Source organism: Corella eumyota, chromosome 3 (assembly GCF_963082875.1).
Source record: "Corella eumyota chromosome 3, kaCorEumy4.1, whole genome shotgun sequence".
NCBI classification, from domain to species: Eukaryota; Metazoa; Chordata; class Ascidiacea; order Phlebobranchia; family Corellidae; genus Corella; species Corella eumyota.
Genome location: NC_137492.1, coordinates 18,973,850 through 19,001,459, shown reverse-complemented (window position 1 = coordinate 19,001,459; position 27,610 = coordinate 18,973,850). Strand labels below are relative to the sequence as shown.

The window sequence follows — 27,610 nt, the reverse complement described above, 5'->3', positions numbered from 1 at the left end:
TGCGCTGCGTTGCGTTACGTAACTTTACGAATTCTAGGAATTAACAAATACAAAATAACTACTAAAAGTATACCGCTTACGAAATCCTGCGTAAATTTCGCTTCGCCTACAAAACTTTACGAAATCTTACGTAACTCACGCAAACTTTCGTACGTGTGAACGACTCTGTTCATTTTAAATGGTTGCAAAATCTTACACTACGTTACGTTGCGTTGCGTACGCCGTGTGAACGGGTCTTAAATCATAAAAGTTCACGCTAGTTTTAGTTTGGGCCTATGGCTTTTTTACTTAATACCTCGTGCTTCCGATGCGGTTAGTATTCTTAAATACTCAGACGACTTCCGCCAATATTAGCCTATACTTGGCACGAACGGAACACTTATGCAATTTTCATAACAAAATCGTCTTGTGTGGTTTGTTAGGTTTGATTAAGTTTAAATAACAAGGATTTAAACCAATATTGCCGTAGGCAGTAGCTGCGTGTTAACTTTACAACTTTGCCCTTTTGTTCTATCTTTTTAAACCACTTTTTGCTTGGCTACACCCTTGGGTAGCCCTTTTTCTCCCAAAAAAGTTGCAGCAGGTGATCAACTTTTCTATTTACACACATGTATAAAATTTAACTTATTAGCAAAAATACCATTTAAAACAAGTTTTAAAATAAACATGGACATTATTCATATCAAAATCACTTTTATTTTATTTGCCAGTTTTGACAATTTGATTCCATTTCAAAAGTGTCAATTTAGTTGTCTAGTAGACTGATTACCCAAGCCTGGGCAACAAATATAATCCAATAAATTGATTCTAAAGTTGTCGTTCTTACATAAATACCTATATATTAAAAATATTTGTAAAATATATCTTGTAGTTTGTAATACCATCATAATTAAATGCGTTTTTGTTAGATTTACTTGCAATATGGTTGTAAGTTGACCGGCAGCGTGGTGTAGTGGTAAGAACTCTTGCTACACCACACATGAGGTTGTGGGTTCAATCTCCACTGATCTTATGCTAAAGCGCGCTTGAGTAAGGCGCTATAAACGGTACGAACTCCTGCTGAGCCAGCATTTAATCAGCAGCATAATTACCGGGCAATTATACTCTTTATAATATCTCAAACTGCCACAGGCAACTCGAGACTGGGTCGGAGTAACTTATGTTACTCTATGTTTAAGTCGCGCATTCGACTTTCCCACATCGAGGATAAAGATATACAAAAAAAAAAGTTAAACGTAAGATTAAAAAAAGCAAAAACGTTTGGAATAGCCAAGATAATTTATGATTATTTAAACAAAAGTAACATATTTATTTTTAAATAGAATGTATGTAAAATTATTTTCGTTTTTGAGGTATTTTATTCAAAATAAAATAAATATTTTTTTGGAAACGTTTTTGGTCATCCAAGCAAAACAGAACAACATAAGATGACGTCATTTTCCACGCCGGTTATGTAACTAATTTATGTAAATAACTGTAATTAGTAAATTTATTTTAATTTATTTATTTTTCTGGGTAGAATGGCTTGCTCTTCAGCAAATATCGCAGTAGTGGAATCGTTAGCACTTGATGACATTCACCAAACTGAAGATTGTGAAGGTCAGTTTGTATTTTTATTTTAAAAATTTTGAGATTTTGCAGTATTAACTTTTTGGCATATCTTTGATTTTTAATAACTACACAGCCTAAATAGGGTACAATTTATTACCTCAACTATATGTAGAGTTCAGTTTGTAATATTATTTATCCCATTCCCAGATAATTAATGATAACTATTCAGCCATTTATTGCACTTTTCTTTAAAAAAATGTGCTACCGATAGAGCAATGAACTCATGGTTAAACCCCTTTTTATGTCAGATGTCAGACGAATAAAAAAATTAACATTCGTATCTAACCAACATTTTGAAATTAACTTTTGATTTGCCTTTTCAGTAAATTATACTTAAATAAAGGTTACAATAAAAGCTTTTTGGTGGAAGGGGTGTATTTAGGGGGTTTGGTGTAAAAGTTTAAAACTTGCTTACAATTTAATATTTTTTTGATTTTAGGTTCATTTATTGTTTAGGACTATAAAATTTAATTTGCCTTTATTCTTTTTTTACATTTAATATAATTAAATTTAAATATTCTTTTTAAAATTTATTCATATTTTTAAAAGTAAATATTTGTTTTCTAAAATTTGTATTTTCTTATTGTACGGTTTATTTTTATCAAATCTAAATAACTTCTATTGCAATTAACTAAAATCTATATCCATCTTTTTCAGATTCTAGGCAACAGTTTCTTCAGAATGATGAAATTGAATCTCAAAGTATGTTGAACTCTAAGAGATTGCCTTCTTCTAGTCCAACACTCTCATTTCATGACATTACACTCACCACCAAAGGTCAAAAAACTTAACTTTAATCACGGTTGCAATAGTGTACTGCATTCTAATTGGCACCAAAAGCTTATTTAATTTGCATGATTATTTTTAACATGCTATTAAGCTGCATTTATTTTTTCCTAATTTCTTGGAAATTAAAATAGTTTTGGTAGTATTTAAATTGGACTGTCATATACGACTTTAAGCTGTCTGTAAGTGGTTTGATAGACTTAATTTACATACAGCTGAGATCCCTATCAAGCCAATATTTATTAGGATTTTAATCTTTTAATATTGTGTTGTACATAAAATTATATTAAAATTAAGTTTTTTATAGCCTTTTAAAATATTTGAGGGTTGTTAAATTTTCTATGCAAATAAGTTAACTATCGCTCTTCACAATTAATCTTAAAATATTTTAGGAATTGCTTAGCATGATGTGTTTAAAATAACTTCAACTAATCTTTGTTAAAAAAATATTTTTTTACCTGCATATAATACAGAAGAAAAATCAAACTGCAATCAATTATTTGACTTTTGTCGAAAAGGTTCAAATAATTCTGAGATCAAATTTATATTAAATAATGTCAGGTAAGTAACCATAAAGGTGGAAATTAATGTTGTCTAGCTGTGTTAATAGTAATATGAAAAGGTGCTAACTTCTGCAGTAGTATAACATGAAAATGCTTTATAGTATATGTAAACATTTGGTGATAGTGTTTATAATATTATAAATAATTTAATAAAAATATTCAATGCTTGTAGTATGAATAGTATTGCTTTAAATTTGCTGTATATATTTATAGAGGTGATGTCAGTTTTTCTGATTGGCATATAGATTAATAATAAAGATTAAATGATTAAAAACCCACTGTACTAATGACTCTAAACCTCCTAATTCGTTTTTGGTTACACCCAATTTCCTATCTCTTACTTAAGGTTGCAATATCCAATTCAGGTGTTTATCTATTTGCCCTTTCACGTATTATTAATTTTTTGTATTCTTTGGATTTATATATCTTTATAATATATGAGTACATCTTTTTTTATTTTTTAATCCAATTTTAAAATGTTGTATCTAACTACCGCTAGCGTTTTAATGTGTTTTTAAAACGCGTAAAATCTTTTAAACTACAACAAAAGAGAATTGTGCACCTGGAAAAAACGTGAAACGCTTTAAAAACTTCCGTCAAGTCACGCAAGATTAGATTGATTTAAGTTTTAAGCGATCAAAATTTTTAGACATTGATTGTGGACCCTAAAGTCTAGAAACAAGGTTGGTTTTGTATTAAAGAAGTCCGTTGAAATTTTATTTATTTACTGTAAACGCTCTGTCATCATTTTTTTAAATTTTCTAATCTGAGATTAATTTTATTTATAGATATCGAATGTTGAATTATTTAAATATGATTTCTGTCTAAATTTGACATAAATTTTTAAACAATTTTTTCGCTTAAATTTTTGATTGTTTTTAAAATATCTTTCACATGCTAAAGTTCAGTAGTTTTTTATTTTTAGACATAAACATTTTTGTGAGTTGCTGTCGTTATTTTAGAACTCGTTTTTTGTCGTTGTTTACTATATATACTTGAAATTGTTAACCTTTACAGCCGGCAATTTGGAGTTACATTCAATAAGATAGTAACCGCAGATCCGACATACTTAGATATTTGTGCGCGGTTAAAATAAGAAAAATTACTAGTTTAAGTTCGTTGAACCAGTTTAACTTTATATAGCTTAAAATTTTTAGGGTTTTTTATTTGTATTTTTGTACAAAATGACAAAGCATTTTTTGTTTATTGTTTTTTTTTATAAGAGTCAGCTGTTTTCTTGTTTTTAGTTTTCTGTTTTGGACATTTTTGCAGCTTAGAAAAGATAGTATTAAACATAAGTGGCTTAATATTAAGCTTCTTAATCATAATCTGTACACGCCATAAGCTTAAAGTTAAAATTATGATTTTGATGGAATGTTTATTATAATTATAAGCTTTTCAGCTATCGCTTATTTCTGCGAAAAAAAGTATCAACGTTTTTTTATGTTGTTTGCAAAGTGTATAATATACTTGCTAAGTTTATTTATTTTTGCAAATTCTAAAATAAATTTTAGTCAGTTTTAAAAAAAAAAAGTATTTACGTATTATATATAAATATGTTATTTTATAGTTAGCTTATTTAGTCAATAAGTAATGCTTGTATATGTATTTCTGGTAGTAACTTATGGCATTTTGATACGCTTATTACAGTACCTACTTTCTAATAGTACACAAACTAACTTTATGTGAAAGAGTTTTAAGTGATATGAATAGTAACTTAACCACTTAACGTATTGTATAAGGTAATGTGCGTGTTAAAGGTAGGTAGGTTGCGTGACAGAAGTTATCCAAGTTTATCCCGACTATTTATCTGTTTAAACACAAGGTATTATCTGGCACGCGATTAATACGAAATACGGAATAGGATTTCAACTTTATAAGGTGAAATAGTGAAAAATATGGATGTTGTATTGAGAATTATGATATTTGTGGGTTGTGAAGATTTTTTTAAACACGCGATTTTTAAACTTCGCGTGCCAGAGTGTTATAGAAAAGTACCCTCTTATAGTATATAAAGGATATAAAACTGCATTGGTAACATATAAATACTTGATTGTTAGTATAGTGAGAGGTAAACAGCAGTCAATTGAATTTAGGGTTATTTATTTTATAAAATGCTAAATTTTGAACCCGTTTTCAATTTTTCTCTAAAATATAAAATTGTTTATTTTTTCTTGCGTTATAGTTGGTTGGTGAACAAAAACTTTTAAAATATTTGTTTTTCTCAAATTAAAAATATCTTTTTTGGAGTTGTTTACGGTTTTGAATTACCTGAAAAAATTTGTTTTTGTTAAATGAAGCGTATACCAAACAGTCATGCAAAATAATGAACCCAACTTGGTTCAACATCGGTAACCACAAAATGGGATTTTAAGCTTATTAAAGGTGTTTTATTGCAGATAAATAAGTGGATTTTGTACTAAGTAACAGCAGTAATATTTTTTGGTATTTTATAATAGCCAATTTTTTAAACTTGTAAAATCGTTTTTTATATTTTTTGTGAGATTTTTAGTTAAATATTAAAAAAAAGGTCAAAGTTTAAATTTTTATGTATTTAGTTTCTGATATAATTCGATAAGAAACGGTATCATATTGTAGATAAAATATGATCTTAGATAATTTAATATTTTTGGTCGGGAGTGGTCTTTAAGCTTGTGAAATATTTTTAAATTATCTGGCTATATGTATTGGTGACGTAAAAGTAGATAAATCATAAAAAAGTTAATAAAAGTCATAAAATGCATCATAAATTTTTTTATTGAGCCGTAAAAAGTTTAAGAATTATATAACCTTATTTTTCAGGTAAGCATGCGATTTTTTTGATTTTTGTAAATTTTTTTTTTTTTTTTTACTCTGAACCGACCAAAGGTCACAGGTACCTTGGTAGGGCTATCTTTCGTTGCATCATTAGTTTAAATTAGGTGCCCAATTAAGTCATGCGAGACGCTTAAGTTAATAAAAATTTTGATTATTTAAGAGATTTTTATTAATTAATTTTTGTTTAAAAGATTTTTGTTAAAATACGGCCTTTTAATTGCATTGTAATGACACACTAGCATTATTTTTAACACGTTTTTTATTAAGAGCAGTCAGTACGGTATGAGTAATAACAGATTTTATCGAATATAAATTGTTTTTTAACTGCACGAATATTGCAAATGGCCTAAATTTTGACATAGTTGATGTTTATGTTGCATTATTATGTTTTGCTTTGTCTAGACTGCTGTTAAAATCAGACTTATTTTTTACAGCGTTTATTTTTAAAAAGATGCAGTTTTTAAAACATAAAACGATTATCAAATGCCTACTACAGTTTTAAAGTGACTTGAAAAACTATATCTACGTGTATATGTAATACGTAAATTACATTTTATTTTCTAAATATTCGCATTTTTGTATCTTATGTCTTATAATTGTATCAAAAATTCTAATAATTTTGCACTAAGTTTTAATTTGCACGAAATGCAAAAAAACTTTGTTGAAGTTAGATTTGTGAAGGGGCGTTGTTAAAAATGATCGTATTAGAAACAAACCAGTTTAACGACTTAATTTGATAATGTTTTAAACGTTGTAGAAAAGGTTACTGTGTACAACCAACGCATTCATAATTACTGAATAATATTTAAACGTGATAAACGTTATTTTTACTTCCGTTCGCCATTTAATAAACATAAGTGAAATCAAATTGGAAATACTTCTCTAAATTAATTATTTTTTGCATAGATATTTTAAGTAGTATAGACTATAAAAAGGGTGTAACTACTGGTTTAACGCTGATTTTAAGTTGCCCTATTAGAAAGCAAGGAATACTTTAGTTATGCATCAATTTGATATTAAAAGTTGCAAAAACCTAAAATTTTGAATAACATTTAAAAATTTATTTCAAATGTTTGCCAAAAACCTTTTTTGTCGTTCGTTGAAATTTACCTGGTCATTATTTGAAGTTATATAATGTTTTTCAATGACGTCACTGTGTCATTATAAATTGAATGGTTACGTAACAGGTTGTTGTAATCCTATCCAACAATGTAATATAACCCATGTCATAGTTTTATAAAAACATATTTTAAACTTTAAAAATATTAATTAAAAATATATATTCTAATTTAAAATTAAAAAAGTATAAAATTAAAAGCAATTTTTAATTTTTAATTATTGCTTCTGTTAATTAATTATACCAAATTATATTTTTTATAAATCAAAAATTGCTAAAATTAAATTACATAATATTATTGTTTGAGTTCAAATATAGTTACATAACTTGTATTTTTATTACTGTGTTATTGAACTATAGGTTGATAAATAATTTACTAAAGTTAAATCTTTGTTTAAACAAAAGCATATTTAACTATCGGATCATTGTTACTAAGCCATTTTATCGTTTAAAGTTCAGTAGGTAGTTGTGTAAAAAGGCTACAAGTAACAATTTTAGATTACATTAGAATGTAAGTTATTTTTGTTATAATTTTGTTTTGCAAAATGTTTTTTTTTTTATATGTTCAGGGTATAATTATTAGTAAAAATAATATAATATAAACATTTTAACCAGAAAAAGGGTTAGCTTAGCTATGTTTATTCAAAATCAAAGTGATTTAACTTTTTCAAAAATGTTTGCATTATAAATTTATATTGGGCTAATATTTTTTGTTCAGATTTTAAGTTATGGTCTCAGTTTTAAGCATTTAATGATTTAAAAATGACGTCTTTTAAAACAAATGGAAATACAACTGAGGCAGTTCCAACTGTTGGATTTGCACCAAACAAAAACAAAGTTGCTAATGGCGACGACAAAATTTCAACAATTTCTTTAAATATGGACACACACGAGCGCCGTGGCAACGCTGTTATGTCTTTCCACAATATCAACTACAAAGTTCAAATTAAGAAAGATGTTTGCGGCCTTTGCAGGGGTTCTACTCAAAAACAGATTTTAACTGGAGTCAGGTATATAAAAACACTAAGTTCTTATGAGAATTTTTCCTTATTTTATTGAATTAAACCTGTGTGTGTGTTTTTTTATTTAAAGACTTTTTTTGATTGATTTTCATTTTATTTCTATTTTTTAATTTTTGCAAAAATGTTATGCTTGCTAATTGCATTGGTGAACTAAACATTAATATTTTTCCAGGATTTTTTATCTTTATTATGAAACTATTTAAAAAATAATGCACACTGCATGTTTTTATATTATTATTTGCATGCATAATCATATAAATGCTGTTTATTTATAACATGCTTTTAGTTTTTTAGAGTAGCTGTAATTTATATTTAATCATTTTAAAACTTTTATTTTTTTAAAATTTTTAATTCTACAGTTTTTTATTAAAAATTAAATATTTACAATAAAATGACATTTCCAATAAAAATCTAATATTAAAATTCATCAAAATTTAATAATAAAATTGTTTATGTTTAGTGGGATAATGAAATCTGGTCTAAATGCAATTATGGGACCAACTGGCAGTGGAAAGTCATCGTAAGTTTTAATTATTTTTATAAATTTAAAAAAATTGTAAAAATTGCAAATTTTCTTTCTTAATAAGTAAAAATAAAATGTTGTAAATTTTTTTCAATAAACACATTGTCGATATATTATATCTATTTTGCATTGTTTAACTTTAACTTTTGAACAGTTTTATTTAATGTAAAAATATTTTTGTTTAAATTTTTAGACTTCTTGATATTCTAGCTGGTAGAAAGGACCCTGCAGGGTTAAGTGGTTCAGTGTTAATTGATGGCAACCTCCTTCCTTCAAATTTTAAGAGAATTAGTGGATATGTTGTCCAGGTAATATATTATGTTGATGTAAAAATTTAAAAAAATGGGTTATCATTTTTTGGGTGTAAAAAATAAATATTTGTGGGTAAATGTTTTTTAAATTTTTAAAAAATCTCAAAAATCATCTATGTTGCCCCATTTTTTTAAATAATTGCCCAATTTTAATAATGTTACAACTCAAAAAATTACAACCAAGAAATTAATATTTTTAGCATGATATTATCCTCGGAACTCTGACAGTTCGTGAAAACTTATGGTTCTCAGCCAATCTCAGATTACCCAACACAATATCCAAAGAAATGAAGGAGAAAAGGATTGATGACATTCTGTTTGATCTTGGTCTTACTAAATGTGCAGACACAAAGGTATGTTATTTATTTATTGCTTTATTTATATAGGCTTACTTCTGTCAAACCAAAGTATAATATCCCACATTGCAAAAATCAACTCAAGACGGGGTTAGATTAACAAATGTTATTCTAGATTTAGGCCGTAAAGTTGGCTTTTCCTCATCAAGAATAAACATGTACAAAAAGATTAATTTTTTATGCAAAAAGGATAGTTTTAGCGGTTTATTTTTTGCTTAAATTAAGTTATCACTTCTAATAATTAAATTATTTTACAACAATCAAATCTAGATTGGAAATGAAATGATCCGAGGAGTTTCAGGAGGTGAGAAAAAAAGAGCAACCATCGGGATGGAACTTATAACTGCTCCAACTGTTTTGTTTTTGGATGAACCTACCACTGGTCTTGATGCCTCTACTGCTAATGCTGTAATGGTGTTATTAAAAAGGTAAAATTATTTACAAACTATTTTATTTTTAAATTTTTAATAAACAATATAAATGTTTATTTTTTTCTACATTTTTAAATTTTAAAAGTTACTGTTTGAAAATAATCTAGCCTTGTCAAAAAACATTTTTAAATTATGTGAGCATATTTGTAAGTTAACCAGTTTCATTTCATTGTTAGTTTGGATTGTTTTAAATTTTAAATATTAAACACTAATTTTGACGTTGTTAGGTATAAGCAATATCATTTTTAAAATAAAACTGCAATTTGTTTAGATTGGGCAACAAAGGAAGAACAATTATTCTGTCCATCCATCAGCCACGATACAGTATATTCAGATTGTTTGACACTTTAACTTTGCTGTCTCTTGGAAGAATAACTTACCACGGACCTAACAGCCAGGCTCTGCCTTATTTTGAAACTTTAGGTGAGATTTAAATGTTTGTTAATGACAGGGTTATAAATTTTTTTATATATATTTTTATCCTTGATGTAAAAAGGTCGACTTCACTACCCAAACATAGAGTAACAACCGTTACTCCGACTCTGTCTCATTTGGCATTTTGGGACATTATAGATTTTAATTGCCTGGTAATTAAGCTGCTGATTAAGTGTTGGCTTATCAGGAGTTTAAACCATTTATAGCGCCTTACTCAAGAGCGGTACAGCAGTGGGAATTGAACTCAGGACCTTATTTGTTAAAGCTGTTTTGACCACTTAAACCACGCTGCTTATTTATAAAAAATGTACTTAAACTTTATAGTCTAAATAAATAAAAATTTGTATCTTATAATAGGTTATACATGTGAAGAGCACAACAATCCTTCAGATTTCTTCCTGGATGTAATTAATGGAGATTCAACAGCATTGTCTCCTTCTATTGAAGATAGCCAATGTAAGTTTTATTATGTCAATTAAGATATAAAATTCTTTAAAACATTGGTCCAAGTCCAAAGACAAAAAATTTAATAAATTTATTTATATTTGATATGTTTATTGCAATATTAGTTGTACTAAATATTTAAAAATAACTTTAAAACATCTTACTATTAAAAATAACTTGTGCCGATGATAAATTATTTGCATTATATTTTAATAAAAATTTGCTGTTTTTTTAAGTATTTTATTTTATCAATGTTTTTTAATTAAAGTTCAAGAATGGGATAGAAGTAAGTAGTTTAATGGTGAACATTTATTTTAAATTTTATGTTCAAAATCATTATTGTTTTAAAAATAGAACATTTTTTGTTGTGTGTATAAATATTCATGTGTTCATTTGCATGTTTTTTTTACGAAATGTTATTATAGGAGTGTTATGTTTTAGTTTAAAACTTATTTTTTATATAATTAGTGTTGTCATTTTGTAAAGCAATTATGATTTTGCTAATTTTTGTTGCTAACTCGTGTCTATGCAAAAATTTCAATTTTGTTAAAGTCCGTAATTAAAATATAGTTATATAATATAGTTTACATTAAAAATTTAATTATAAATTTAAGTTTTATTTTGTAAATGAATTTGGCAAAGATGGCTGGCTTACTATTTATTCTATAATAATGAATCAAAATTTTGTAAAAAAAAAACAAATCTAAACTTTTAAAATATAATTACAGTGTTGGAATCTGGTTCAGGGATGATAGAAGAATTAACAGAAGAAAGAAACACCTCGCTAGCTCAACAATTAGCTGACAAATTCATGGCAACTCAGCAGTACAGAGACACCCAAACTGAACTTGGTTCCATAATTAAGCAATATCAAGGTATTAATATCACTGAAAAAAATAAAAAATCTGATTTTTTTATAAAATAGAAAAAACCCTATTCTTGCTGGTCATTTACTACAGTTTTTGAACAAATTCTTATACTTTACAACCCTTTGCCAATTCTTTTTTAAACTTATTGGTTCTAGCTAATTCTTTCTCGTACTTTTTTTTTTTAGTATTTACGTGTATTTGACAGTCTTAAGTAATTCTTTCTCGTTTTTTGCAGTCTTCTTTAATTCTCTTTTGTACTTTTTTTTATATTTTGTATATATTTTTATCCTCGATGTGGGAAAGTCGAATGCGCAACTTAAACATAGAGTAAGATTAGTTACTCCGACTCAGTCTTGAGTTGCCTATGGCGGTTTGGGATATTATAGATGATATAATTGCCCGATAATTATGCTGCTGATTAAGTGCTAGCTCAGCAGGAGTTCATACCGTTTATAGCGCCTTACTCAAGGGCGCTACAGCATGAAATCAGTGGGGATTGAACCCACGACCTTATGTGTGGTGTAGCAAGTGTTCTTACCACTACACCATGCTGCCGGTAAAAAAAAAACTTTTGGTTCTTCACTAGTTCTTTCTTATACTTTACATTTTTTTCTCTGATTTTATTGTCTGTTTTTTTCGAGCACTGTAAAGGACAAGTAATACAATCTTCATATAACTACCCTAAAAACTTCTTGATGTAAAATGCTGATTTTTTTAGGTCGAAGTCACATGAATAACACAGATGATATCAGTACATATGCGACTTCATTTATGTATCAGTTAATGATGTTATCAAACAGATCTTTTAAAAATGTTATCAGAAATCCACTTGCTTCAGTTGGAAATGTAAGTTCACAACCTTTTTTGTTATATCTTTAAATTTTGTTTGATAAAGGATGTATCTTATTAAGATCTTGTTAAGAACAATTAGTTTCTTGTTAGTTTTATATTTAATTTAAATTCAACTGATTTAAACTTTAGTTTGCAATAGGTTTTGTAAACATTTGTGATTTAATATTTTAAAGTTTTTACAATTTTATGAAAATTATCATAGTATCTTATTTTATATAATCTAGTCCAATATATATATTTTGATTTTAGCTTGTTTTAAATCTGATCGTTGGCGTTGTATTTGGATTGTTGTTTTATCAAGTTGATATGAGTCCAACAACTGGAACACAGAATAGGTTAGTACATGTAAATATATTACAGTTGCTAACATTATACCATCAGCATGGTGTAGTGGTCTGAACACTTGGATTTACTATATGAGGTCTTGGGTTTGATTTCAACTGCTCTCATGCTGTAGCACCCTTAAGCAAGGCACTATAGACAGTAAAAACTCCTGCTGAGCCAGCACTTAATCAACAGCATAATTATTGGGCAATTATAATCTATAATATCCCAAACTGGCAAAGTAACTTGAGACCGGGTCGGAGTAACTAATGTTACTCTATGTTTAGGTCGCCTTCCCACATCAAAGATTGATAAATGTAAAAAAATACATAACTAAGTAATCACTTTTATTGTTTTATTTTGGTTAAAATATTTAAAACTGTTAGTGTTTTTGTATTTTTTTAGATTCGGAGTTTTGTTTTTTATTTCAACAAATCTGTTGTTTGGATCAATTAGTGCCATTGAAGTGTTTGTTAAAGAAAGAGACATATTTATGTAAGTATTCATTTTTTTATATTTGGTTTTTATAAAAGTTATACAATTTATTTAAATAACAAATCATATAAAAAAAATTTTCGAAAAAAAAAGAAAATCTTAATTAGGAAAATTATAAAATATAAAAATAATAAAAATCTTTTAGACATGAATATGTTTCTGGTTATTATCGAGTGATATCTTATTTCCTTGCTTCAGTTTTTGCCGATCTTCTTCCATTGAGAACAATTTCCCCGCTTATTTTTTCAGCTGTAACATACTGGATGGTCGGTAAGTTATATTTATTTAAAAACTCTTAAGCAATATTGTTAGCAGTTTAAACAAATAACTAAAACTCATTTTTTGTACCTATCTTGTTTTAACAGAGTTTTATAATTCTAAATATGTTGTTAAAAATAAAATGAATTATAAAAAAAGTTTAGTACTGTATTTTATCTTTTCTTTCAAACAGACTTTATTAAAAAACATTTCTTATTTAATTCAGGATTAAAAGCAGATGCTGGATCCTTTTTCATATTTTGTTTATTTGTGTTGTTGACTGGTTATGCCGCGGTCTCCATTGCTTTGTTTTATTCAGCTACTTTCAACAACTTTGGTGTAGCAAGCATCTTTATTTCACTCACATTCGTGTTTTCCATAGTAAGTAAAAGTTTTTTTTAATGTTGTAAACTCAGATAAACTGGTTTTGTTTGTATAACTGTAAGACTATGTATAAAATTTAGTTTTAACAAATAAATAAACTTAACATATTTTTTTAAAAGGGAAATTTTAAACATTTTTTATTTATTGTGTCTGTTATTTTTCTAGTTGTTTGCTGGTCTTCTTCTAAATATTGAATCAGTTTTACCATGGTTAGCTTGGATTAAATACTTAAGTGTGGCTCAGTATGGATTTTCAGTAAGTTTTTTTTATTTTTTCATAGTTTCTTAGTAATGGTATACATAAGTTAAATACATTAATCTAACTTTTGTTATTGTTTAAATATTTTATATACAAATAAATTCTTTTTTTTAACAAATTATTTCAATGTCATTTAAAATTTTTTAGTTAATTTAGTCTATTATATATAGCATAGAAAGCTCTTTATTAGGAAAATCACCAAAGGTTTAATAAAAATTTGTTTTAATAGGGTTTAAGTGTGAATGAGTTCCGTAACCAACGTTTTGTTGAATGTGGATCAAGAAACAGTTCTACCATGGTTTCATCCCTAATGCTGGATGCCAGTTCAACGGGTCTGAATGTCACAAATAATGGAGATCAAGTTTGGTAAGTTCTTTAACTCATTTTTGTTTGTTGATTAAAACCTTATTTTATTGTTATCTGTGGTGAGCCTGAAGTTGCCTTTGATAGTCTTATTACCCTAGTATTTTTGCTAGAGTTTTTTGATTTTGGTAATAGAAAGTACTTTTCAAGTATGCTAAAATAAAAAACAGTGAGAATTAAACCTAAGGCCTTGTGTAGTAAAGGTTTTTGCCTGATGAACTGGGCAAAACTAATAATATTTTGACCACGTTGATGCCAAATTTAACATGTTCTATGGTAGCTTTTCTATCACTGGTGAAGACTTTCTTGAGTCTCGACTTGGAATCGGGACAAATGGAGTTCTAACTAATTGGGATTTATGGCAAAATGTGGTGGCACTTTCTTGTATAACATTTGGGATGTTTGTACTTACATACATTCAACTTGTCAGGACCAAAAAGTTTACATAATTTTTTTTCTTTTTTTTGCCAATTATTTTTTTCTATTTATTTAACTAATTATTACAAGTTTTTTGCTCTTTATTGTTATGCTATGTTTAATTCTTTTCTTACACATACGCTTGAAAACCATTAAAATCGAATTTTCATTAATTTATTAATCAAATCTGTTGTTAAGTGTTAATTGTAATCGTTCCCTGACAATTTGTGTTTAATTCTATAAATAAACGAAGCTGATGAAGCAAAAATAACCACAATAATAAATGAAGAAATCTAAAATCTTGTTATTTATATGACGAAAAAAGTATTTTATTCCTGTTTGTGTATAAGAAGTGAATAGTTTACTATCCACTTTAAGATAAAAAAGGCTTAAAAAGTGGTTAGTTTACAAATAGTTTACTATTTTTCTGTTTGTGTATAAACAGTAGATAATTTACTTTAATATGTATATAAATTCTGTTAAAAACCAAACTTTAAATGGCCCAGTAATAAAGTAAAGGTAATGTTTTAAATAGTTAATAAAATGTTACAATTTTGCAGTATTAATATCTTGAAAGTTAAAAGGTTAAACAAAATTTTTCAGTTGCTTTTGTCATCTTTACAAAAGGTCGCTTTGAAAAATTAGTAACATGACTTTGATTTCACTGAATTGCGTAATTTATCAAGCAAATGTCGAAGTTTTAAACGTAGGGCATGCGATATGACCGTTTAAGGCCGTTATCAACTGGTGGTATTATGTAATAATATTTTAAGTAGTTTATTTTGTCATCTTTTAACCTAAAATTTCGCAGTACACATTCGTCAATGTTTTTTTATATCAATTTTGTAATTTTGTTTCCTTGAATTTTAAGCAAATCTACCTAGGAAGTAGTAACTTTTAAAGCTGAATCATTGTGACGTCATTATTTGTGCGACCTCACAGCACACGCGCGCGATCTGCATGACTGGTTGTACGAAAATAACCATCTTGCAGGCCGAACTGAACAACATGGCGAAGAAAAAATAGCCAAAGTTTTAGCTATTAACTGCGGTTTGAGACTCTATTTATTTAGTTAAGTTCGGTGCAGACAATAAGACTAGTACAATAACCAAAAGTAATTAGGAATTTTAAGTTTTTAATTAAGTTTACTCTAGATTTAGAAGACAAAATAAAGTTTTTTTAATTTCTTGTCGTTCGTCTATCGTTAAGATCGTGAACTCGTATCTGATTAGTTTATCGTTATTTGTTGCCAAGGCGTATAAACATATTGCCTAAGGCAATACTTAATTATATTATACAGAAAAACAACTAGTTTACCGGTACATTATTATGGCTTTTAGGGATTGGAAGCCACGTGTCTGCAATATTAGAAAAATGTATCTTACATAGAATTTAAGCAAACGGTTAATTTGGTTTAGGTTTTAATTATTTTAAGCGAATCAATTTTGTTTTAACTAATGCTTATAATTGAAATCAGTAAAAATTAAATTTTTTAGAGGTTTATTTTTAAAGCATTTGTCTTCAGTCTTGGTAGTTTTTAAATTAGTTCATAGAAACTATTTGAGTGTATGTAAATTAGGTTCACTAAGGGAATTTCTTAGTATTAGGTTTAAAAAAATAATTTTATCATTTTATATATTTTTAAAAATCTATCACATTGGCAACTAGTCAGCTAGTTTAACTATGATGTCACTATAAAATAACAATAAGGTAGTTTAACATTTTTTTGTGTCAGTTTTTGGAAATTAATTTAATTAACAGAAATTATGTAGACTAAAAAAAAAGATTTAATTTTCAAATTAGACAACAAAAGAAGAAAATATGAAGCTAGAGGTTTAAAAATTTTAAATTGATCTTATTTTTGTTTTTCTTAATAATTTTATATTTTAAGACCAAAATTGTACCTTCTAATCAAATAAATTTTTCTCTTAACTTATTTTTAGGTATTTTTATCACTAAAAATAGGGGAAATAACTTTAGGTATTGTGAATAACTCATTTGAGCAACTTACTAACCAGGAAAATTTTCCAATCTATATTTAGAAAAGATTTCAAGTTAATTTTGGATTGTTATAAAACGACCGAAATTTGTTATTTTCAAGGCTGGTAGAAGACCAAGCTTTAATGTCATTTTCAACGGACTTCAACTCCCTTACAAACTGTAAAACTATTATGGACAATGATTACGAATCATTACCGACCGATTGGCCCCTATTAACCCACATGGTTGGGGGGGCAGCAGCGGGGGTTATGGAACATGCTGCTATGTACCCCATCGACTGCATAAAGGTTCATGATTTAATATTTAAAAATGGATTTATTTTACAAATTGGATTATATTGCCAGCATTGAACTTGGATTATTATGGCTTTACACAAGAGTTCTTTATTTAACTATAAATAACATTTACACATGATATAAATAGTACAAACTAGGCCTATTTCATTTTTTAACACACACTCTTTAAAAACAGTTTTTTTTTGGGTATTTTATATTATCGTATAACATGACATAAATCTTTTTTTTAATTAACTTTTATTTGAAGTTGATCTTTGGAGAAAGGTGATATTGGAAACAACGATTTCTTTGTTTTATTATAAAATGAGAAATTCTTTCAAAATATTAAGTTTTAAAATATGCTCTGTCACTGTTATATAAGAGTATGCCAGCTTTTATTTAAATAGGAAATATAAACAATGATTTCAAAATTAATCTTAATCCCCGTTCCATATTTTTTACTCCTTAATCATTAAAGTAAAAATAGCAAAATAAACAAAGACAGAATTGATCAAAATATTTTAACAAAGACATTTTAGTAAATAATTAATCCAATGCTCTTAAAAGTTTTGGTTTTGCCCAATAACCTTTTATGATGTTATATAATTAGTTATATTGTTAAACCGACATGTTTTGACATTATCATGACATGAATTTGTATTTTTATCCCAGATGTTAAGAATTAAATCTATTTTAGATATTTTATTGACATATTGATTTTAAATTTATATATAAACAAATATTTTTTTATGGTAACATTAACCTACAATTACATTGACTTGAACATAAGGCTGAATATAATATGCGTGCATATTTTTGATAACGATTATATTACTTTGCTAATATATTATAAAAGTTTAATGACCCCTTACCTAATAACTTTTATCTGCCATTTTATGTTTTATTAACATAGTACACATACCTTTTAGACACAAATGCAAAGTATACGTTCGGTCCAATACACTGGCTTATGGAACGCTTTTACTACTATCCGAAAAACTGAAGGTCTATCCCGCTTAATGAGAGGTATGCCTGCTATGCTTATCGGTGCAGGGCCTGCTCATGCGATGTATTTTTCTTGTTATGAGAAAGTAAAATACGAACTTACCTTAAAAATTAACGGCAAGAAATGGAAAAATTCAAGTATTGCAAATGGTAATTACATTTTTGATTATTATATTAGTTATAGCAGACTCATTTAACATTTTCTTTTTATATGTTGTGTTTTTTATTTATTTGAGGGTATCTTGCCTATTTGAAAACATGTTTGCAATGACTCATTTTTGCTGTAATATAAAACAGGGACAAAGGTTGTTGGAAATTACTTTAGCAATATCTTAATAAGCATTTAAAATTTTAAAACACTAATAAACTAATAACTCAGGTTACCTATGTAATATCATCGTTTTAAATATTAAAATTTCGTTTGAGCTAACACAAATAAAATTCGTAAAACAACATTATTGTTTTATTATTTTAGGAGTTGCTGGTGCAACTGCAACTCTATTTCATGATTTGGTTATGAATCCGGCTGATGGTAAGTCTAAATTTAAATATTTTGTATAACTAATAGGGATGTGCCAAATCGTAAAAAGCTCGGCTCGTACGAGCATCTTAATTTTAAAAAAGCTCGGCCGAGCAATACGAGCTTTTGAATAGCGAAAATAAATACCTAAGTGACCTTTCGGTACGTAACGCAAAACGTATGCCCGAAAAAAATACATAAATTTTTGTTGTGGACACGATTTTTTACAAGTTTTTTTTTTAATTATTTGAATTAAATGTTATATCGCTGCAAGCTTACTATAGATAAATAATTTAAGATTATATTGCTTTATTTAAAGAAGCGATTTAAAATCGTTAAAACGTACAGTGAAACGCCGAACAAACTTTACCGGTTTTAAGAAAATTGAAATAGGCTGAACTTAGGTTAGTGTTGTACTTTGTATTAAAATGCGAAAATTTACTTAAGCTTACGTAAATTCACATGAAGAAATGTAAGTATTTCGACATGACCAGGAGTTAACTGGTTACGAAGCGGGCTAGCAATAGCGCCCGCTGTCCTAAAAAGTCTTTCAATAAAAACACTAGTTGGCGGCGTGACAACAATTGAATAACAACGTCATATCTCGCGTGATATAATAAAACCATAGAGATACTAATATGTATATATTAGTATATTTATCGGTGAACCGACGAATTTTTCGCAGTGAGTTATAAAACTATTGCATTTAAAAAGTTATAACACTGGACGGCGTTCGATTTGCATTATAATGTAGCGAGAAGAAAAAAATTAATTTAGTTGATAATGCTCGGATAATTTAACGTGAAAGCTCGGCAAAAACCGAGCCTTTAAAATGCCTAGGCTCGTACACGAGTACGAGCCCGAGCACTCGGCTCGACACATCCCTAATAACTAAGTTAGTATGCATGATAAATTTAAAAATGTAACAACTAAATTGCATGCAAGCATTGTACTAACTGTAGTAGTGTGTTTTTAAGTAATATGGGTTGTTTAGCATAACAATTTGTTTAACTATGAACAAAGAATACACTTAAGCTTTTAAAGATAGTTTTAGATAATTAAACATTTAATAAGGTATTGATGTTATTTAAGTTAGTAGATTAATTTTTAAATTATGATTATCATAATTCGAGTTAAATTAGCATTTGGTAATATGATTGTTGAATAAAAAATAACTGTGTTGGTATTAGAAATATAACACCTGTTTTGGGGCTGATAAAATCAAGATGCTATTCCTAAAAAATTGATTCGCTATAGACATGATATTATGCTTTAATACGTCTTATCTTATTTTATATCAATTTTGGTTTTCTTTGATTTTTTTGGTTAGGATTTAAATTTTATAATATGTTGTTTAAATTTACATAAAACGGCTAGTCAGAAAATTTTGTTTAGAAACAGAAAATAATCCATTTTTTACGATCCTGAAAATTAGGTTTAATTCCAATACAGTTTCCTGTTTTTAATTTCGATTTAAAATCAATTCATTTGTTTGAGTTGGATTTGCAGTAAAAAAGTTTTAAAAAAACTTTGCCAAAATGCTTTGATGTATTGGCTTTCTTTAATTACTAAATCCAATTAATGGTTGTAGTTGTAACATTCATAATAATTTCAAAATCAACGTTATCAAAAAATTTCATTCATTTTCTTGTTGTGCATGGCATGTTGACATTTGCATGTTGATATTTCTACTATGTGTTAAATTGAAGTCAATTCCATTTAAAGAAACTCTCTTTTACTTTTCAGTTATAAAACAAAGGATGCAAATGTATGGATCCACCCACAGCACTTGTAGAAATTGCGTAAAACATATTTATCGAACCGAGGGCATAAAAGCTTTCTATCGTAGTTTTCCGACCCAACTCCAAATGAACGTCCCGTTTCAGTGCATCCATTTTTTAGTGTACGAGCAAACCCAAGAATTTATAAATTCTGAACGTGTCTATAACCCAATTTCTCACATGGCAAGTGGTGCCGTGGCAGGTGGCACTGCCGCATTTTGTACAAACCCATGGGATGTGTGCAGGACTTTATTAAACACACAAGAACATGGCGGTAACGGAACCGTAAAAGGTATTTGGGATGCCGCTAAAATGGTGTATCACACCGACGGTTTAAAAACTTTTTGGCGCGGTGTTACAGCGAGGATGTTGTACCAAATGCCTTCCACTGCAATTTCATGGAGCGTTTACGAATTTATAAAATATTCTTTTAAAGACCAGAGTCGTCATAAAAAGCATAAACAAGAAATTTCTCGTCCTGTGATTTTAGATGCAACATCATGGGTCAGTCCTTCGTGTGAGGCAATTGCACCAAATTCTTTAAGCAAAGAGCTTGGAAAATAAACCTTAAACAGTGCCACAAGTGGTTGTGGAATAAATAACAAATAAGTCGTAGTTCAATAACCTACTGCTGACAGTCCTTAGACAGTTTACAAAAAATAAATCTTTATCAAAAACTGATGACTTCTTGCTTTTCCTAATGGTGCTAGTTCAATTATCTGCATCTAAGGTATTACTAATCATTTATACATCAAAGTCCACTTTACTCTTAAAGTTTACATTTTTATTTCAAGGTCTGTATCATAATATTCTGTATTTCAAACACAAAAACACCTCCTAAAATGAAATCGCTCCATATTATAATACATTTATAATACAAATTTGTTCTGTAAAAGGCACAAATTCTTCTTACAAAATACCATCTGGTTAAAGTTTTAGATGTACTGGTGATTAATGTTAGTGGTGTTGCTTTTAGTTTTGCACAATTTTATAATTTAAAGAAATTCTAACATTCCGATAATACCAAAGATTAGAACACCATTAATAATATACAATGTGCCATAACTTAATGCAAATAACTGATCGTTTTATCATCAGCTATTAAACTAGTTTACATATATTTAAACAGAAATTGAACACCATAAATTATGTTTAAATTTGTTAATTGGATATTATTTGAATTGATGGTTCAACCATTTCCCAAAATAACGATCAATTCAAAATTTGTACTAATTATTCTTTTTGTGGTTTATATGTATATAATAATAAAGCATAATTAATTTATGTATTTAAAACTGTAAGATCAAATTGTATAAAAAATTGTAGTTATTAATTTAGAACAAAATTGGTTGTTTTGTTAATTTCGTTTTTAATTTTTTTTCTTCTTGTTTTGCGAAATTCATAAGTTTCTTGCTACAAATTATACATCATTACATTAAACTTTTCAAGTATATATGAGTTTAAAGTAACTTATTTTTCTAATAATACAGCTGGCATTTACTATTAATAACTCTTAATTTACAATCAGAATTTTCTTCTTAATTGGTCATTTTTCATGACACCAATTTCTTGTTTGTTTATGATATATATATATATATATATAACGACGGTAAAATTGGTATTTTTTGGCATATCGTTATTGCATTTAGGCTAAACTTATTAGCAAATAGGATTTTTGGTTTTCAAATTATTTTTTGATTTGTTCTTTATTGCTTTAACTAATTAAAACAAATTTTTAAATAACTGAATGTGTTGTATAATATAACCACGTGTTTTTTTAAACTCCAATCCTTAATGATAGTTTACTATGGTTTAGTTATTATATTATGTATAGTAACCGCCATACCCACAAGTCTAATTAATTTAAACTCCTGGTCTTAAGCCAATATGAATAGCGGGCTAGAACCGTTTATCTTACCCTTGAATACTTGGGCTAAAGTAAATTTACTTAGTGATAGTGTGGAATAGAATTGTTTGCCTATATTCAGGCTACCACGAAGTTGTTTGAATAGTCAACCAACTAACTCGTGATATGACGAGCCTTGTAACCAGTACTAGCGAAGCCGGAATTGAATAACTTAATTAATGTTTAACATACCGGTTAATATACGTAGGTACTTTTTAAAATACCAAAGTTGAAAGTTAAGTACAACAAACAATGTAATCTCATAACAAAAATACACAACAAAAAGTACCAGTAATAATATATGGGCCATGCAAAATAAACAGGTTTCTAACTATGGCAAGAAGTAACATGACTTATAAAAATAAGTAAACAAAATTGATCATAACAGCCTAATGTTTGCGCTTGTATTTTTGTGTCAAAGTTCGAATATCTCCGTTTTCGCTTTTAGCGGATCGACTTTGGAATTGTTTGTTTAATTTTCCACTATTCGTCACCTGACCGCGTGACGCGTCTGTGTTTCTAGTTAAGAGAAATCGTTTGTAGGGATCAGCAAGTAGCTGAATACCGTTCACGCCGGTTATTCCACCGTCCGGGCGTGGGCGCAAGAGGGCTGAGGACGGGTAAGCGCTGTCAATGTATTCTTTAGTGGATTTTCGTTCCTGCTACAAAAATAAGAAATTAACAGTTAGTTAAATCACATTAACGAATTCTGTGGTAGATTAGGCACGTATTTCCTAATTGCTATATCATTTTTACAGACTGTTTATTACTACCAGGCCTCACTACAACTTCTACTCTATATCACGACCTTTGTTTTACAATAAAATAAAATTTAGTTGACTCTTATATTTTACATAACTTACTTCGGGCAGAGCGACACAATGTCTTCCAAATCCGCTGTACAGACTTGGTCTTTCAAACACGTAGCTGTTGTTGTTGTGGTCGTCTGTACTCGTATGTGAATACTTTTCCCTAAATATTTAAGAATGTTTTTAGGGGGTTCGGAGTTGGTCTTATTTTAAATGTTTTTTTTTATAAAAAAAGCTTCGAATTTTAGCCAAATTCGGGTATATATATATTTAAGGTAAGCTATTTATGTATAAAGTAGATCAGTCTTTGTTTTAGTGATAAAGTTTATTTGTTAAGAAATTTGTATGTCTTGCTTTATACTTAGTATTTTTGCTAGTTTTGTAGAAATTGTGTACTCACCGTTTCAGTGCAATTTCTTGTCTATCAGCTGCGCTTAATCTATCTGTCACTTGTTTTTGTTTTGAGGAGAGCACCACCTCCCATTTTGCGTCGCCCCTTTTCTTGCGCCCGCCATTTTTATCGACGTCTTTCGGCGGTTTCTCATGATCAAGTTTAAAACTCACGCTCTTTGACGGGGAAATTGTCGTCACCCGTTCCCCTGGCAACGATGACACCGCGTGTGGAAGTGGGTTGCCATTGTCATCGTTCTGTGCGTAGTGGGATATCGTAGTGCGATTTGTGTGACCCAAAAAGGGTAAATTTGTGTGGGGGTTGACCCCCTCGACCTCAGACAAACGGGTCGTGGATTTATCTTTGTTCATTTTAATGACTTGGTTTATGGCATGTTTTCTTGCGATTTCCTTAAACACTTTGCTTTCAGTTGGTATAAATTGTTTTGTGCCTCGTTTTTTCGTGCCAGCCATAAGAGAGTCGGTAAGTTTTGCCATTCCTGAGTCTAAAGACATTACCCCAAGTGATCTGCAGGATCTGTTACTTACCCCCGACCCTGTTCTCTTTAATATCGACTTCGGCATTATAGAAGGCGGTTTGGGGAGGAAAACATTGTCGTTATTCGCTGTAGCGGTTTCACCACCTAATAATACTGTGACGTAGTTGTGAGCATGTTTATTCATAAACTGTGAGCTCAACGGTCTCGGCGGTGGGTTAACATCGCCACGTGATGGCGTCCTGTAGCTTACATCTTCACGTTTATCCTCGCTGTATTTGTCACGTGATATAGCAACCGGGTTTCGTTTAACGCCGACTGAATTATGTCTGTGTTTATGTTGTCGAGGGGGCAAAGGTGGAAGGGGTCGATCTTGGATTGTGGTTTTCTTTTTAGGATCACTTCCAGTAAAAGTGTGACTTCTTTCCATGAGGGTGTAGCGTTCTACCGTTATTCCAGGCAGTTTTTCCAGGATTTGCATCATTTCAACTTAACTCCTATTTAAAACAACTTTCATTCATACTTAGCACCTAAACCAAAGAGTAAAAGTAAAAGATAATCTGATTATGCACTAGCAGTTTGCCATATTTTTTGTATATGTCATCCTGTTATTACCATTACCTTGCTATTTTATTATACTAAAACTTTACATAATAACATACGACAATACTTGATAGTTTGTGACTCTAAATTAAATGCACAGTTTACTTTTTAATTTACTAAAAGTTCTTTTTTAAACAAGTGGTCGCGTTTGATTCGCCATATTTTTCACACTAAATTTAAATTAATTTATGTGGTATAAAATGCAAGGTAAGGTCCGACAAATTGCAAAAACTTTTAAAGTGTCCTTTGATCATTTAAATCCACTTGAAAATCAACGAAAAATTGTTTCAAATTAAAGAAAAGTTGATCTGGGAAAACCCAGAATTACCGCAGAAAAATAGAAACAAATTTATAAAAACCACATCGGCATCATTTTTGTGGTATACTTATTTTTTAAACTGTTCACAATAACAAACTTACACCAAATCACCTAATCTTTGCTTTGTCACTGAATAAACACAATTAAAACCAACTATAACCACTCAGCGTTAATTTTGCGAACTTAAACTCATTTCTGAAAAAAAATTGTCTTATCTACTTTATTTGATTAATAATTAATTTAAATCTGTCCACGTATTGTTAATACTATGGTCCCTGTTAACAGCAACGTTAATACTATACTACGTACATTCAAATGTTTTGGGTTTAATAACTAAAACAGACATCAAGTTAAAAATCGAATCGATGACGATTTGTTTATGTGAAAATAAACCTAAACTCGGGAGATTACCAAAAGTAACGGAGTTAAGTTATAGCCAGCACATGCTTAAAAAAATGCGCAAAAACTTGTTTTAAAATTTTGTTTTGATATAGATTTAATGAAAAAAATCTTCATTTTTTGCAATTTTTTACAACGTTTTTATATTTAAAAACTTTGTTGTTTTTACTATTTTTTACGATACCATTAATCAAGCCAGACATTATTTGTTTTATGTATAAACAAGTCATTTTTTTGGTTAAGATTAGAAGCCTACGGCATATTTTAAGTCCGCATTAAAAAAATTTGATTGTATAATCACTGCAAGCCAGTGGTTTTTTCAATACTTACCCGTTTTAAATTTAACCTAATTTTTTAAAAATATTTATAGGAAACCACAGCTTTCTTTAAAACTGTCACGAAATTATAAGCCAATCCACGAATTAAAACCTTGCATTTCAATGGCCTAAAACTTAATCAACAATCTTCATAATTTCCATTGAAATTCACAAATTTTAGTTCAAGACATTATCTCTTTCTACTTGTGTCGACTTGAAAATATCTCGCTTAAAATTCTTGGTTTGTTACTTTTCTTAAGTCTTGGTATGACTGGTACCAGCGCTACTACACAAGCTATATATTGTCCAAGTCAAAGCATGGGAATGCGGGAATTTGAAAAGCCTAAAAGTATACTTGATATCATTTAGCTTAAGCAGGCTTCAACATTCTTGACAAGTTGTTGTCTGCACTCTTGATATGTACGTCACTCATCTACGTCACTTGATCAAATTCAATTGCGATAAGCTTCATGATACTGTTTGTTTAATAATAACCATGTGAGATATTTGTTCAACATTATATCAAGTGCCCTTACACCGTTTATTTAATTTGTAAAGGCCAGAATGAAACGTAATTAGCTTTGTAACATATTTCATTTTATAGAACCAAATTAAATACAGTTTTAGTAACTATGTAAATTACAAGTGCTTGCCTAAACAGACGAAGTAAATACACATCGAAAAACACTTTTTAAAGCGTTCTATATGTAAATGTTATGTAGTGTTTTAATATATGTTTGTTGAAAAATTTATATAACCTCCCGTAATGTTGTAAACTTTTACGTCAATTAACTTTTGATGAATGATATATTATATTAACTTGTTCACTCTATTTACCCTTTTTAAAATCACATTTCTGTTTCAGAAATACAACTACATTTTATGTAACAAAATTAAACTAATATTTATCTAACAGCTAAACTAAATACACACCAATTAAAACCATTTTTTACATGTAAATTGGATTTTTTACGCTGATTTTATGCGATAAAACTTAAATGTTTTTTTAAAGCCTAACAAAAGATTTTTATATCTTATCTGTCAAACACCAGACTTATATACTTCAACATTGTAATGCTCTCTTGAACTTTAAAGCTCTTAAACTTGACTCTTATTGTGCTTTCCTCGACTACCCAATGAAGCTGGCTAACTTGTACTAATATTTAGATATTTAAATAACCTTAAAATTAGACGGAAATTGTATATATACTGTTTAAATCCATCCCCTAATATGCACTATTTGCCAATTTAATACATATACTTTTTTATCTTTATTTAATCTAAGAATTTATCTTTCATTCAGATCGCTTATTATCAAGTTTAAATGACTAGAAAAACTGGTTTCTAAACCATGCAATTTAATTAACTTTTTTTCGCCTACTCAAATACGGTCAATTTTTACAAAACAATTCATCTAAATCAACATTTTGTATTTGTTTGGGCCGTGAGTAAACATGACATTGTTCATTAATCTATCTTATTAAACTTGCTTTATCTATTTTAAAATAAATTCTCTTAAAAACTTCTGTTAAAAATCTGAAATAAAAAAACGCAGGTTTTTTAGAATAAATTTACTGATCCAAAAACTAAAATATATGTCACTAATATAAATAAATTTTAAATCGTTTTTTTTTTCAGTATTTATAGCACTGTATTACCCACATAATCTTGCAGGTTGTAAACAGTAAGTTTTTATCTCAATACCCATCACCGCTGTGATTAATTCCATAACTATGTTAACTCAAAACAAATATAGTTCTTATATTCACACCGTTTCGATCGTCTTTAACAGGCGATGTAAATTAACACAACATCAATACGAGTAAATGTAATATTAAGCCCATATGAATGTTTATGCTATGCTTTAACAGTGTATTGATGTTGTTTTTACTATAAACACTGTCTTTTGTAAAATAATTCTCGTTTTTAATTATTTCTATAGTCTTTGATTCGCTGTTGGCGTACCTATAAATATAAAATACCAATTCGTTTGTATTGGCTTAAATATATTGTAATCTTTTGATATAAACTCTAAGGTAAACTATATGTGGGTATTATTATTGACTTCTTAATTTTCTTTATAGCATGGATGTTACATTTTTAAAATACCTACAGTTTCGGTAACGATTTTTAAGTAGTTGAAAGTTTAAAT

General features: G+C 28.6%; 3 protein-coding genes across 6 annotated transcripts; 2 read left to right on the top strand and 1 right to left on the bottom strand.

Moving 5' to 3' along the window:
- The first annotated feature begins 1,457 nt into the window (after positions 1-1,457).
- Positions 1,458-14,928, top strand: LOC145746135 (broad substrate specificity ATP-binding cassette transporter ABCG2-like). Of its 4 annotated transcripts, XM_082564327.1 has the most exons (19): positions 1,458-1,599; positions 2,269-2,388; positions 2,871-2,958; positions 8,377-8,436; positions 8,633-8,747; positions 8,951-9,103; positions 9,377-9,534; positions 9,809-9,960; positions 10,330-10,428; positions 10,685-10,702; positions 11,145-11,291; positions 12,004-12,131; positions 12,387-12,472; positions 12,867-12,956; positions 13,102-13,226; positions 13,441-13,595; positions 13,764-13,853; positions 14,086-14,222; positions 14,500-14,928. In XM_082564327.1, exons 1-19 carry the CDS (start codon positions 1,521-1,523, stop codon positions 14,666-14,668), a joined length of 2,169 nt encoding a protein of 722 aa, XP_082420453.1. In that variant the 5' UTR covers positions 1,458-1,520; the 3' UTR covers positions 14,669-14,928. The 4 variants fall into 4 exon arrangements, with proteins under 4 accessions (XP_082420453.1, XP_082420454.1, XP_082420456.1 ...); XM_082564328.1 differs by lacking the exon at positions 10,685-10,702; XM_082564330.1 differs by lacking the exons at positions 1,458-1,599; positions 2,871-2,958 and having other exon boundaries at positions 2,289-2,388.
- Positions 14,929-16,657: 1,729 nt separating this feature from the next.
- LOC145745334 (mitoferrin-1-like) lies at positions 16,658-21,795 on the top strand. The gene is made up of 4 exons (XM_082563383.1): positions 16,658-16,924; positions 17,842-18,067; positions 18,393-18,449; positions 20,184-21,795. Exons 1-4 carry the CDS (start codon positions 16,760-16,762, stop codon positions 20,780-20,782), a joined length of 1,047 nt encoding a protein of 348 aa, XP_082419509.1. The 5' UTR covers positions 16,658-16,759; the 3' UTR covers positions 20,783-21,795.
- Positions 21,796-21,850: 55 nt separating this feature from the next.
- LOC145745333 (uncharacterized) lies at positions 21,851-24,336 on the bottom strand. The gene is made up of 3 exons (XM_082563382.1): positions 23,334-24,336; positions 22,988-23,096; positions 21,851-22,786 (listed from the first exon to the last, which is right to left on the bottom strand). Exons 1-3 carry the CDS (start codon positions 24,302-24,304, stop codon positions 22,514-22,516), a joined length of 1,353 nt encoding a protein of 450 aa, XP_082419508.1. The 5' UTR covers positions 24,305-24,336; the 3' UTR covers positions 21,851-22,513.
- Positions 24,337-27,610: the final 3,274 nt, after the last annotated feature.

What these genes read in the sequence shown, in the direction of transcription:
- LOC145746135 (XM_082564327.1), top strand. Translation starts at nt 1,521, where the DNA reads ATGGCTTGCTCTTCAGCAAATATCGCAGTAGTGGAATCGTTAGCACTT. An exon ending in ACAACTGGAACACAGAATAG is followed by an intron (nt 12,473 to 12,866) that starts GTTAGTACATGT and finishes GTATTTTTTTAG; the next exon opens with ATTCGGAGTTTTGTTTTTTA. An exon ending in AATAATGGAGATCAAGTTTG is followed by an intron (nt 14,223 to 14,499) that starts GTAAGTTCTTTA and finishes GTTCTATGGTAG; the next exon opens with CTTTTCTATCACTGGTGAAG.
- LOC145745334 (XM_082563383.1), top strand. Translation starts at nt 16,760, where the DNA reads ATGTCATTTTCAACGGACTTCAACTCCCTTACAAACTGTAAAACTATT. An exon ending in AAATTCAAGTATTGCAAATG is followed by an intron (nt 18,068 to 18,392) that starts GTAATTACATTT and finishes TTATTATTTTAG; the next exon opens with GAGTTGCTGGTGCAACTGCA. An exon ending in GGTTATGAATCCGGCTGATG is followed by an intron (nt 18,450 to 20,183) that starts GTAAGTCTAAAT and finishes TTTACTTTTCAG; the next exon opens with TTATAAAACAAAGGATGCAA.
- LOC145745333 (XM_082563382.1), bottom strand. Translation starts at nt 24,304, where the DNA reads ATGATGCAAATCCTGGAAAAACTGCCTGGAATAACGGTAGAACGCTAC. An exon ending in CAAGAAATTGCACTGAAACG is followed by an intron (nt 23,097 to 23,333) that starts GTGAGTACACAA and finishes TTAAATATTTAG; the next exon opens with GGAAAAGTATTCACATACGA. An exon ending in ATTGTGTCGCTCTGCCCGAA is followed by an intron (nt 22,787 to 22,987) that starts GTAAGTTATGTA and finishes TTATTTTTGTAG; the next exon opens with CAGGAACGAAAATCCACTAA.